This window comes from Taudactylus pleione, unplaced genomic scaffold (genome assembly GCF_031769625.1).
Source record: "Taudactylus pleione unplaced genomic scaffold, aTauple2 ptg000820l, whole genome shotgun sequence".
NCBI classification, from domain to species: domain Eukaryota; kingdom Metazoa; phylum Chordata; class Amphibia; order Anura; family Myobatrachidae; genus Taudactylus; species Taudactylus pleione.
In genome coordinates this window covers 199367-213424 of record NW_028285222.1, presented here as the reverse complement: position 1 = coordinate 213424, position 14058 = coordinate 199367, and the positions used below count along the sequence as shown (strand labels likewise).

At 43.7% G+C, this 14058-nt stretch overlaps 1 protein-coding gene across 9 annotated transcripts in view; it reads right to left on the bottom strand.

The window, feature by feature from the left end:
* Positions 1-1060: 1060 nt before the first annotated feature.
* PPFIA1 (PPFI scaffold protein A1) overlaps positions 1061-14058 on the bottom strand; it is a 91035-nt gene continuing 78037 nt past the window's right edge. For 4 of the 9 annotated variants that reach the window (XM_088458244.1, XM_088458248.1, XM_088458252.1 and 1 more), the window contains 7 exons: positions 12488-12663; positions 12278-12375; positions 7092-7267; positions 6943-7011; positions 6570-6735; positions 4318-4389; positions 1061-2445 (listed from right to left, as the gene is read on the bottom strand). In XM_088458244.1, the coding sequence (XP_088314370.1) occupies positions 4331-4389; positions 6570-6735; positions 6943-7011; positions 7092-7267; positions 12278-12375; positions 12488-12663 (744 nt within the window). In that variant the 3' untranslated portion in view covers positions 1061-2445; positions 4318-4330. Of the gene's footprint in view, positions 2446-4317; positions 4390-6569; positions 6736-6942; positions 7012-7091; positions 7268-12277; positions 12376-12487; positions 12664-13641; positions 13669-14058 lie in introns of all 9 variants that reach the window. The other 5 variants (XM_088458243.1, XM_088458246.1, XM_088458247.1 and 2 more) reach the window with 3 other exon arrangements.

Here is a 14058-nt window from a genome sequence, read left to right as displayed (position 1 = left end):
TGGACCCAGCATATGCTGGATCACCTCGGTCTGCACCACGCTCTGTCCCCATTGTATATAATCACCCAATCCTAGCACAGGACTGTCCTGTGGCTGAATGCAGTGGGAGCCATTGGTGGGACTGTGCATATATATTGGAGAAGGGACAGACCTTAGCAGATTATTGTGTAGACCGTTATTATAGCCACCTTTCCCATAAAGTGTATTTAAATGAAAGCGTATGCCATCTGGATTTTCATAGCTGCAACCTGAGTTCATGATTCCAGGTGCTCCTACAGCAATTACACTGTCATGTTATCAGGGCCGAAACTAGGATTCTTGTCACCCGGGGCAAGACAGTAATTTGGCGCGCCCCCCCTGGTAATGTCCCCTTCAGCAGTGCACCTATAGAAATGTCCCTGTAGTAGTGCCTCCATAGTAATGCCACTGTAGTGCCCTTATTGTAAGGCCCTTGTAGCACCCTTATAGTGCCCATATGGTAATGCCCCTGTAGTGCCGCTTTTTACACACAACGAAAACAAAAAACCTACCTTAAACCCTGCTCCAGGGTCCGCCGCCATCCGGTCCGCCCGGCTGCTCCTCAGAATTATGGGAGAGACGTCATGACGCCTCTCGCATAGTGCCTGTGCCGTGGGGAGAGCTGGAAGCTGTAGTTCAGGAGAGAACTCCAGCCTCTGGCTACCGCGGCACTGCAGGGAAAGAGCCGGAATAAAATCTCAGCGAGCATCTGGCTTGGAGGACACTGGCGCCCTGTGCAGGGACGCACCCGATGCACGTGCATCTCCAGCCCCCTTCCTAGTTGCAACCCTGATGTTATATCAGGCCTGCCATTATTATCAGGGACTAGCAGTGGTCCACCAAATTCTTTCAAACCAGTGGTTATCATTATCTGGGACCGTCAAAGACGTCCTGGTAGTAATTTATCTCATGGCAGCCATGTAGTTACAATAGTGTGCCTGCTCTCTATTTCACATAGAACATTGTGCCCACCCCTTTAAAGGACCGACAATATTGTGAGAGATTCACGCGTGCTCTTTTCGAACTGAATACAAATTAAGGATGAGTTTCGCACTCTTCATTTTATTGGCAGTGGAAAATGCTTCAGTATTTTATTGAAAGAAAGCAATAAATAATACTGTGATAAAAATAGTCCAAAAGTACATCGACTGTACATATATTGTTACATAATCAGCAAGTACACAAACAGTATTAGAAAAAAAAAAAAATGTAACAAGGAATCCAAATTTATACATGAAAAAGTAAAAGTTGAAACAATGACAGACAGTATATATAACGTCAACTGCAATAAATAATACATCATTATTTGAAACAGAACCGATTTGTAGTAATTTTTTTTTTTTTGTTGCCAACATTACGTCCAAGACACAAATAAAATAAATCAAACAGGATTATGCATTACACATGTCCTGGTCACTTCCTTCGGGTACAAACACAACATGGATTAAGAGGAAATACAGAAATAAAATAGAAAAACAAAACCGAAGATAAGGCCTTTTCGTATAAAACAGGCTGCGCAGCAACAGCCTACCGTATATATAATCTGTCCGGAGAGTTGTGATTGGTCCTTACTGACTTCCCTGAACTGCTGCAAAGCCCCGCATTATATTGTACAATGTCCTGGGAGCCAAGCAGGAGAGGTCAGGAAACACTTTACAAAATTGATATCCTTAATTTTCTTTTTGCTTTAGAAAATGCTGTTTATGGCTTTTCTAAATTTGTTTAAATATAATGACATAAAAATGTAAAGTTAAAACAGTTAACCAATCCCCCCCCCCCAAAAAAAACAAAAAAAACATAACCGTTAAACTCCCCCATAATTTCCAAGTTCAACCAGGTTATAAAGAACAACCACCTTGGCTTAGATTCTGTAAATGCATTCTAGGCATCGTTGAAGCTTGGGATTGCACCAGTTAATACCTGTGACAAAATGCACTTCCATGATGTTCTAAGACTGTACAAATACAATAAAAAACAAAACAACTTTTTTTTTTTCTCCCCTCTGGTTCATTATGAAAAAATACCCATAAATTACAATACTAGAATGATTTACAAAGCCCTCTGGTGATCGGCAGGGACTCGAGCGGAGTTACAGTACATTCAATAGAGGGGGGGGCGAGAAAACAAAAAAAAAAACGACGACCTACAAACAGAAGGATGAACGAGGATACAAAGGACTGAATATACATGAAAATAAGCTACGTAGAAGTTTTCCACAGAAGTGAACAGAAATATAACAAACGGTAAAATTCTAAAATATTTGTTCTATCTATAATTTTACTCATTAATTAAAAACTCTGTATTAAAATATCTCAAAGTGTCTGAACAGCTTGCTTCGTACGAAGGAAAATTCGGCCAGGTCTGGAAATGTGGAATCGAGATGGATTCAAATATTGCATATTCATCTGTAGAAGTAATGTGGATAGACTGTAAGAGAGGAAAACAGATACAATTAGGACTGTCTGGGAAAAGGACAATTGTGTATATTTGGGTTTGTGAATGTTAGTAGCTATTTTAATATAAAGGCACTTGAATTGCTTTAGATTTAGTGATCCTTTAAGGAAATCCTGAAAACATGACATGCGAGTGAGTAGTTATTTCAACATGAATAAATTTTTTTAAAAAAAACCCTATTTAGTAATCTTCACTAATGAGGACCCTTCATCTTACCTTAAATACGAAAAATGGTCCTTTGGTTATTAGTTGCTACAAACACAGGGCTGTTGAGTCAGGTGGACGCTAATGCCGCTGCAAAATTTGTACGCAGCGGCTGTGCGAAAATATACAAATGGCGCTGCCGGGATATGTATGGAGACGCCCAGTGGTAGCTTCGCAAATCCAAGCGGCTGCGATGCAGAATCGATCACAGATCAGTCGATAATCGGCCTTCTGAGTAACCCTGTTGCTCCGGAACTGGGACGCTGGAACCTGGTTTACTTGTATGAGATCACAGTTGTAGGCGTCCCCCTGAACACTGTTATGGCTAGACTGCGTTTGAGTTAATCGCTTTGTGTATAAATACGCACTGCCAGCGATGGCAAAGATTAAACTTCACTCATACGCAGATTACCTATAATTTCTCAAACTGCAAAAACATCGGCATTGATTCCATCTCTGAATCAGGCCCATAATGAAGATCTTAGGTGTGAAATAGTAAGGCTAGATCATCCCTTTATCTACAAGAGCATGTAACGTACACATTTAAAAAGAAGTCCAGTCCTGCCTTATGTCCTGTGCAGAGGGCGACCGTTACAGTGACTGCCATTGACATCAGCAATCAGTGCCATCTTAGGGGGCCAGCATTGTAGAAGTTCCGAGTCGCACAATCCCTACACAGCATTAAAACTGGGAACCCCGTTTTGGCATTAAAACAATCCAAAACAGTTGGGTACAAATTAGACGACGTGTGTACCCAGCAATGCGAACGGCGGCCACCCCCTCCTCTCCTTGCCGATGGGCCAACATGTTGGGCAGCCAGTACACATTAGACCAGGTGTCTTCCACCTTGGCCCTCCAGCTGCTGTGGAACTACACATCCCAGCATGCACTGCCACCTTTTTGATATAGCAGCATGCTAAAACTATGGCAGTGCACGCAGGGATGTGTAGATCCACAGCAGCTGGAGGGCCAAGGTTGAAGACCCCTGCACTAGACGATCTGATAACAGACCGCCCAATATGTCGGCACCTGCCGCATCGTCAGGTTGATCCGCATGTAAGGACGACCTGGCGATGGGGCTGACGACCAAACGGGAGCGCACACCAACCGACATAGTGGGTACACATAAGAGTATTTTGAACGATTGGTCTTCCGGTCTGTTGGAATCGGCCAAATTGTTTAAAAAAAAATAAAAAATCATCTCATGTGTACTCAGCTTTATAAAGATTGGGTTCTTCTCAGGGTCATATAAACCAATTAGTCAGCAGATGACCAATACATTCTACTGCCACCAACCAAATGCATTTATCGGACCCTGTGTGATCCAATTTCCCAGCACCAACACCAAACAACTGCATCAGTACAATGTAATCATCCAGATGTTGCCAAATAAGAACAGACTTGAGGCTAGCTCTGAGAGAGATGGGACAAGCCAGTATGGGACCACTAGTGCCAAATTGGGAAGCCCGTAAGGAACTGTTTTTAGCCACCAGGCATAATATATAAAATAAAATCCAAAAAGGAAAAAAAAAAAATGTTTTCAGGTGAAACAAATGTGAGGTTCGAAGCAAATTTATACATTAATATGTGAATTGTAGAAGGACACCCTAGATTTGTTAAGAGTACAGGTTCAGCACTTACCAACGAGACAGCGTTAGCAGGAGTATGTCCTAATTGTAGCTGAATCCAGTCTTTGTATTCCAGACACATTGCCTATTAATAACCACAAGAGACATGCAAATCACGACATGCAGTTAGTGTTAATTTATCTAGCACAAGAACTTCATAACATAACGACACACAGACGTGCTGTATTAGCACCGTGAAATCCAAACACGCAACAAAACATACAAACACGCTGCTCAGTATTAACCTTTCATTACGGTTTTAGGTGCAAGCAATACAGGTCTCTCTCTCAATGTAATACTATTAGGATTGGAATAACAGGCCCTCTTCTTCACCCAGGTGCAGAGTTAGGGGTAGATCTGATAGCCAAAGGATTTTCAAAGCCACAATCATCATTGGCTTTTTATACAAAGGCAATAAGAGATAAAGGCCAACGAAGCCTTAGGGTGCATACACACACGGACGATATCGGCACGATTTGGCATATCGGCACGACAAATCGTGTTTATTGCCTAGTAGGTATGCACAATTGCGCGCTCCCGCTGGTCACATGCATTATCATGTGACTGGCTGTCCTGCACAGTCAATCAGACGATATCGCATGCGGCGTCATACATATTAATGAAGGACGGAACAAGTAATCGTTCATTAAATTGTGGAGTGTTTACCGGCAATCATGCGATGTCCAGGGTGAAGGCAAATCGCCCTAAACATCGGCACGTTTACCGGCCGTTTAGGTGTGTAGCCAGCCTTATTTAGCAGTTATCTCTATTGGCGTAGTAAATCTATCAGTCTAAACCATGGACGATTGGTGACATGACAACTCGCTTGTTAGTAAATATACCCCTTAAGAGTTTTCAAAAGTGAATTGCCAAGCTACATGATTGCCAATAAAATCGAGTCCCTGACGTTTTACTGCAGCAAATTCTAACATAGAAGCAGACCAATTGTGAAGACACTGGATGAATTGTATTATTGGCAGGTTCTCCAAATAGTAAACCACCACTCCCCTATATCAGCAATCCCTGCCTATGCGGGTAGTACTAAGCTGCTGGGGACCCACTATCCAAAAGGAAAAAACAATCAATTTATCTACTTACAAGTAATCAATGTTGTATAAATCATGAATATGAATAGAACAGACATGTTTCAGAACAGAATACTGTCCTGTATGTACGGACGTGGTGTAAATGTTCCTGCTGTATCCTCAGTATGCAGACTGGCAGAGGTACCGGACTGCCTCGGTGCGCTGCAGAGGAGCAGCGGCTGGTTCTGCATGCGAAACGCTACGTTACTTTGCCACAGCCGCTGACACTAACGGAGCATTTGGCATGCAGGTACACCCACAGTATAGACATGCCGCATATCATTTTAATCAGCAGAAGCTGCCTGTGCGTCCTATTCGCGAATAAGACGCATTTGAAGGTAAAGAGACGCACAAGATGCTCGGTGCTTACAAGTCACACAGCGTTTACGGGAATCAGTATGTTAGTCAGCGGTTCTAATCCTGACAGCGGCAGCCCGGCGGGGTGAAGATCCCGATCGTTAATTTTGGTAAGTATCGCTAACTTTACTCCCTGCCCTAACCCTCCTTTAGGGGTGCCTAACCTCCCCCCCCCCCCCCCAAAGTGCCAAACCCCCCTTTAAGTGCCTAAACGTAACCTCCCCTTCCCCGCAGCCTAACCTCCCTTCCCCTAGCCTGACCCTAACCCTCCCGGGCCCTAAGTCCCCACAGGAGCCCTGAAACCTAACCCTCCCCCCCGCGGCTGTCCGCGCTCGGCTTTCCTTTGTTCGATATGCCGGGCGTCAGGCTCCCGGCGTAGGTCTAATGACAGGCGTTGGGATTTCAACACCTGTCATTAGTACCTTGCCGGGATTAGACAGTCGGGAGGCCGGCGGTCGGCATTTCGACCGTCGGCTTCCTGACTGCTTCCCCGTTCATGCATTATTTTTAACATGACTTGTAGCGCACGGAGGTAAGATGTATATGGACTAAGCTGTACATCCTTGAGAAAAGCACGCCACATACCGTATGTATGCTTTATATTCATCTACATTGTTTATGAGAATACGCGCTGTCCATATGGTTTGTTACTACTCTGATATTTGTATTCTTAATTTATATAGAAACTATGGGGTTAAATCTCACTGCAATAGAAATCAAGCAGGTTAGAGAGAGTCAGTCATTACTGAGAACACATGCACCAACACTGCACGCTGACCATGCCGGGACATCACAAGGGGAGGGGGGGGGGGGGGTCCCCTACCGTCCATCTGCATTTTCTTTGGCTGCATAGAAGGTGAAGACATAGAGGAGTTGACTCTGAAGTTGGCGGGTAGCGTCTCTGCAGAGCCAGCGCTCATTCCTCGCGCATCCTTTGGTCGGAATTTCTTTCGCCACGATGGGGCCCGCCTAAAGTTTTTATCGTCATCCTGAGACATGGAGAAAGAATGACAGTGAAGAGCGGTGCCTGAGGCTCTCTGGTGATGGAAGGGTTACAGCAACTGATTGGCAGAAAATGCTGGTTATTGTGCTTCTAGCAGAGCTAAAACAGGGGCTAAAATACATTCTACTTTCTTTTTGTTTCAAAGTAATAATAAAAAAGGCAAAGAGTGAAAAAACAAAACAAAAAAACATACATCATCAAATCTTCTGTCTGTTCCTCTTATGAGAAGGTTGTTGAACTCCCGCTCCAGCATTGCACGCCCCTGAAAGACAGCAGATAATGGTTACACGGAACCAGTCCCCCCCCGCGCAGCCCGGGCCCAATGCTGGGGACCCCAGTTACCTGTGTGTTCTGAGTGGGAATCTGTAGCAGCAGGGCCAGCGTGTTGTGATCAAACGTCTCGTCTAAGGCAATCAGAGCGCCGTGTACGCCGCTTTCTAGAAGGTTATTTGCATATTCTTTAAGCCCAATGGATAATACCCAGTGGATAACTCGGTCATTACTCCAAACAATGACATCTAGGAGAGAACAAGTGATGTATTTACTCTATATACCGAGAATAAGTGTTCAGAAAACATCCGCTAGCACAGATTGGGTGCAATATAATAATGAATACAGAGGAGACAGTTCTGGGTCTTAAAGAACATATATAATTCTATTTCTAACATTTTAGAACATTAAAAAAAACAATCATGAAAAGTCCTACATTATAACGGACACCAAATCGTCTGAATGAATTCTGAATGTATTAGGTTAGCATTAATGCCTCACAGCCCTGGAGTCATGAGGTCCTGACCAAGACCAGTTCTGTGCGGAGTTTGTATGTTCTCCCCATGTTTGTGTGGGTTTCCTCCCAGGCCAAAAAAACATATTGATAAATTAATTGCAGATTTCTAAGCCTACCCGCTGCAAGTAGTCGGTAGGATTAGACTAGGCAACGTTATTCCCATCTTCCACTGTGCAGTGTTGGGGAACCTGTGCCCAGTGTAGCTAGTTTCCTGTTCTTAGCTGACAGTTGGGAAACACTGTGGGGTCTTCTGTAGCTGTAGTCCATCCACTTCAAGGAGCGACATGCTGCGTGCCCTCAGAGATGCCTCCCAGCATGGTTATGTGAGTTACTATCATCTTCCAGTCAGCCTGAACTAGTCTGGCCATTCTCCTCTAATCTCTCACAAGGAACTTTGGTATGTGGTCAGAACAATAACTCAACCTCTTGACCATGCCTGCATGTTCTTATATATTGAGTGGCTGACACCTGCTTGATTAATAAGATATTTGCGTGCGTGTGTGTGTGTGTGTGTGTGTGTGTGTGTTATGCACACACAAATACACGCCATGAAGTGAATCATACCTATTAATATATGCATTGCATTTGATAGAGAACAGCTGCATACTTGAAATCACTGACAGAATGGCCAGACAGGAAGAGGACTGTTTTCTGGTATATATTTTTCATTCATTCTAGAGCTTGTAGACGGGCTATACTGAAACAGTAGCACATCATCTCTTTAGATCTTATATTATTTAAATAAGTAAAAGGAGCCTCTCATGTTTTACTATGGCAGAGGGCGTAGTCTACATCATCACCTCCTGAGTACGGATAGACTCAGGAGGGCAGGAGAGGATTTCAGATGTGCTGGTTGTGTCATTTCCAATGTAGGAGAACTGGTTTGATACTGGATATACATAGAAGTTAAAACACAGGTTGATGAGCGAGTTAGTTACATTGTTTATGTGATCCAATGTCCGTGTAAGAGGCTGCACACCGGAAAATATATGCATATGATCAATACAGAGATTGTTATGCATAAATAATCTACTAATCAGGCTATATACTGTACATGAGCTGATCCTTAGGTACCTAAGGGTAATAATGCACATTTTTGCAGAAGGAGCACAATGTTGCCCAGTTACAATTTATGCCACTAGAGCACTCCTGCAATTGGGGAGAAGATGGATAGAAACGCTGTACATCGTGGAGGTTTCTTGTTCTCTTTAGTGGTTCACGGTGATATTTTGAGAGGCATTTTGGCTTTTATTTGTTCTTTGTTGCAGCTGGCCATACACGGGATGATTTTTAACATGATTTTGGCAGTTTCTACAGGCTGGTCAGACCAATCATTTGCAAATAGTATTTGTAGTTTGAGTCTTCGGCGACCCCGATGCACGTCCCCGGCGTCGTCTAGTTGGATCGCAGATCAGATGGTTTTGCAGAGAGATCTCAACTGATTGTGTACGATGGGATAACACTTCTATGCATCTTATCCTATGATCTTAATGATCAATCGTACACCATTTGACCACATCTTATGAAGAATTTCAAGGGAGATCGTACAACTGATCTTACCAACTTTGAATCTCACCGTGTATGGGGGCCATACTATTTTGTTTCTGGTGCTTCTTCACTTGTGGATGTTTAGGTTTCTTTCTTTTTAGTTGCTGGTTTCTGTGATTTTGCTATGTTTATTACTTTGTCCTTTTTTAGCCAATCTTTTGTTTATATTTTGATGGAGTTTCTAATCTTTATTTCAAGATATTTTGTCGAATATTGCTTATTTATCCTTATCCATTTTCTATATGTTCTTGGTGTATATGGTAGGTGATTATGTGTCTATGTTCTAGGTGTATATGGTACGTGATTATGTGTATATGTTCTTGGTGTATATGGTACGTGATTATGTGTATATGTTCTTGGTGTATATGGTAGGTGATTATGTGTATATGTTCTAGGTGTATATGGTACGTGATTATGTGTATATGTTCTAGGTGTATATGGTACGTGATTATGTGTCTATGTTCTAGGTGTATATGGTAGGTGATTATGTGTATATGTTCTTGGTGTATATGGTAGGTGATTATGTGTCTATGTTCTAGGTGTATATGGTACGTGATTATGTGTATATGTTCTTGGTGTATATGGTACGTGATTATGTGTATATGTTCTTGGTGTATATGGTACGTGATTATGTGTATATGTTCTTGGTGTATATGGTAGGTGATTATGTGTATATGTTCTAGGTGTATATGGTACGTGATTATGTGTATATGTTCTAGGTGTATATGGTACGTGATTATGTGTATATGTTCTAGGTGTATATGGTATGTGATTATGTGTATATGTTCTAGGTGTATACGGTAGGTGATTATGTGTATATGTTCTAGGTGTATATGGTACGTGATTATGTGTATATGTTATGTGTATATGTTCTTATGTTCTAGGTGTATATGGCATGTGAGTATGTGTATATGTTCTAGGTGTATATGGCATGTGAGTATGTGTATATGTTCTAGGTGTATATGGCATGTGAGTATGTGTATATGTTCTAGGTGTATATGGCATGTGAGTATGTGTATATGTTCTAGGTGTATATGGTACGTGATTATGTGTATATGTTCTAGGTGTATACGGTAGGTGATTATGTGTATATGTTCTAGGTGTATATGGTAGGTGATTATGTGTATATGTTCTAGGTGTATATGGTATGTGATTATGTGTATATGTGATTATGTTTTGTAATGACTAGTTTCTCACTTATAGCGGTGCTTGATCAGCGGACGTTCCACACACTTTATTACCAAAAGTTTACAATCACCGCAACTAGCACGAAGACGGTGCTTGATGGAACATTGTAGGGTGACGCACATAGTGATGCCCGTGTGGAGCCATTCTGGTAGTGACTTATGGAGTTCATTTTACATCATCTTATGAGCCTTGACAAAGATCCCAGTAAGGTTGAAATCAGCCACTGCCGGCTTTGACCCTGCTATACCGTGTGTCATATATACTAACGGGTTGCAATTAAAGCTTTGTATATGCAAGGGACCAACTCACAAATATATGCCCAGCTACATCCTTGCCTGTAGCGCAGCAAATCGCGCCGTGCGTGACGCGAGACGGGCTCCCGTGATCGGAGACACGCATTTGCGTCTCCATAAGAATATTTGCGTCTCCTTAGGATTGAATGGGGACACACTCCCACAATCGGGGACATGCCATAGCATATCGTGGCACATTGCATGATGCGTGCGCACGTTAGTGGCGTGATCAGCCACAATGAACTTGGGCGCATCTGTATCAAGGATTTGATATATACATATCTTAGACTATTGTGGAACATATACAGCAAGTGTGGCTATTGGAAGGGGCTATCCAAGTGTGGTTATACTGTTGATGCCTTGTAAATAAATATACAATAGGCACATTTTATGAACCAATATACATAGAGTAACATAATATTTTCTAACAAACATGTGCAGGAGTGCAGTAAATGTATTACAAGTCTGGGACATCACTAGAACACTGCTTCCCCTTTTTCTCTCATCAGTCTCCCTTCCAACCCTCTGCTTCTTTCCCCCGCCTTTCCTGTTCCTCCACTCTCAGCCACCTCCCTCCCTCCCTGGCCTTGTTACCCCACCACTATGCCCACGTGGTTCTGCCTGTCACCTCCAGGGCTGCCAAGAGAAATTCTGGGCCCGGGTACTGCAACATCCTGTAGGACCACATCATGATGGGCATGGCTGTAGCCATTTGTGGGTGGGTCTAGTATGTGAGATGCACCCACTCACAGGAGCATGGCATAGCACCCAGCAGCTGGGACTAAAGTATTCACTACCGTATTAGGATGGCAGGACAGTCCCATAATAGCTGCATTTTTTATCAGGCTGTATATAGATGCTAAAATGTAACACACAATAAATAAAGCGCTACAACTTTATTTCGTACATATCTCATGCAAATAACACATAATTAAAATCTATTTCTGTCATAGATAGATGAATGAAGGACTTAATTTTGACATAACATCAGGTCATCTTATAACACACACATTTCACAGCACATATCTTAACCCACTGCTCCATGCCCCTTCCTCACTATCTACCCCATCTGTGTCGCCTCTGTCTGTCTGCCCCTCCCCTTTAGAATGTAAGCTCTCATGAGCAGGGCCCACATCCCTCACGTGCTTCTCCTCACCCTACTTACAGTATAATTTACTCCTAACTCCCCACAATGGCACCTAACACTTGGTTGCTGAGGCCCTGCTGCTTGCGTTATGCAGCTATGTGTATAAACCATGTCCTTGTCCTGCATTGTTTTGTATTACTATTAACTGTTTTTCTTGTGTGCTCATTTATGAAATGTGTAAGGCGCTGCGGAACCTTTGTGGCGCCATATAAATAAAGGATAATAATAATAATAATAGAACAGATATTCTTAACTGATAAACAGATAAATGAAAGTTATTTTGGTTATTCCCAGTAAACCGCTGTTAAAATACTTCAGTGCCTAAGTGATGATGAATGGTTAACAGTATTTTCATAAAGGTCTGTTCCTAGTTAATAGACCGCAGCCAAACGACTACTAGCTCAACCTGAAAAATAGCTGCCCCGACTGACAGACAGATGTACAGTAAAGGTCATCATTTGTCCATTCAGTGATGCATATACCAGTCTGATTTTATTCAGGAGTTAGAGCCCAGCAGCAGGTTTAGTATTACATACGACAGATGCTCAGAGAACAGCCCTTTTACCTTTAATCTCACTCTGACTATCGTCCCTCTTCCTCTCCAGGTCTTTCCTGTCGTAGTTCAGCCGCCGTAAGCACATGATCCCACACTGGAAGCTGTTCCTGATTGGAGAAAGGAAGCATCCTTGATTTTAATTTTATAAGCCCAATACTGTTTCCTTGACGCCCCACCGAGCCACCACGTGTCTTTTAAGATCTGTCACTTTAATCCTACCTGTGGAAACTGTCCACCATTTTTAACTGACCACGGAGGTCTTTCTTCGTCAAATGATCGAGCATTCTAGCATCAACAAGGCACTCCATGAAATAACTGCGGTATTGCGGCAGGCCCAAGCTGGGCAGCCACTCATTGCCAATCCACTCGTGGTTCATGTCCCCATACGCTAACGTCTACGAGAGAAAGAGCACAGACTTGGTATAACATGTGGAGTGGAAACGATAGTTAAGAAATTCCCTTTCCCCTAGTTCTGCTTCTGACGCCTCATTCATTTGTGTACAGTACTGGCCAGAACGTAGATAAAACAATGCAGCAGCCTTAGGTGGATCGATGGCACCGACCTGTCCCATAGGGCCTACTACAGGATGGTAACAAATCCATACAAGATTGAACTTGTGGGTCAGGATGGGTCTAAGGGCGTTTTTTTTTTGTGCGGCCTCCCGCTTAGCTGTGAGTGACCACCCACAGCTATTGTGAGCGGCCAGCTGATGGTCGCAATGGTCTCGACCATCGGGGCTTGCGATGAGACCCTTGTGCTAGGGTCTCGTTCCCGCAAGCCCCAGTGGGCTTTCGGCTCTATTCGAGCCGGAAGCTCACCCACTGACATCACTCGTGATGTCAGTGGGGCCGCCCCCAAACGGCAGGCGTTCCTTCGGAAATGCCTCCGTTTGGCCAGCCACCCCCCTTGCCAGCCTCCAAAACGAGGCAAGCTGTCAATCAAAATTGACAGCTTCCCCGCTTTGGTGCGATACCCGTAGCGACGGAGCGCACGTCGCTAGCCAGGTCTCGCGCATGCGCAGTGGCCAAACATCAACCCGCTCGCGAGTGCATAGGGCTTGCGAGTGGGTCTGAATCAGGCCCCAAGTTTATAAGAACCATATAATCGTATGGATAACAACCACTGCCCTGTCAAAAAAGGGCTGTACAAACTAAAGGCCATTTGACAGGCTAAAATAAAATGATTTTTTAAAAATGCCTCAGAGGAAAATGTAAAATGTCTACGCAGAGGACAAACCATAGTCAGACCATAGACACTAGATGAGCAAAAACTCAGGAGAAGCGGGTGAAGGTGACGCCCCCCGACTTCTGTGCACTATTTGCGGACTAACACAGTGATAAATGAAAAGGTGCATTAGTGAAAATGCTCAAACCTGAGCCCAGCTCCCCTCCTCATCGTCCTGGTGTTAGGTGGGTTAGGAAAGCAAAAGAACATACAGCGTTAGTCAGCACGATTAAGGTGATCAACGTGCACAGCACTCCATGCAGCACACCGCCCGAAACGCACATGCAATCTGGAAATATATAGAAGCACCAGGAACCGCTAATGCTAGATCGCTAGAGCAGGGCTCGACAAATCCCGGGGGCCAGGTCCCCATGGCTACCAGATTTTGCAGTGAGGGAGGAAGCAGATCCTCATCTGCTCCGGCGGAGATTCATGCCTATAGTATTGCGGTGTTCATATCATACACAGGAGTGCATGTGCTGAGTGTTGTCTGTGGTGACTGCTGTGCCTCTGTACGTCCCGGCCTGCGCTGACTACTCCTTTCCATCCTGGCCTGCTCTGATCC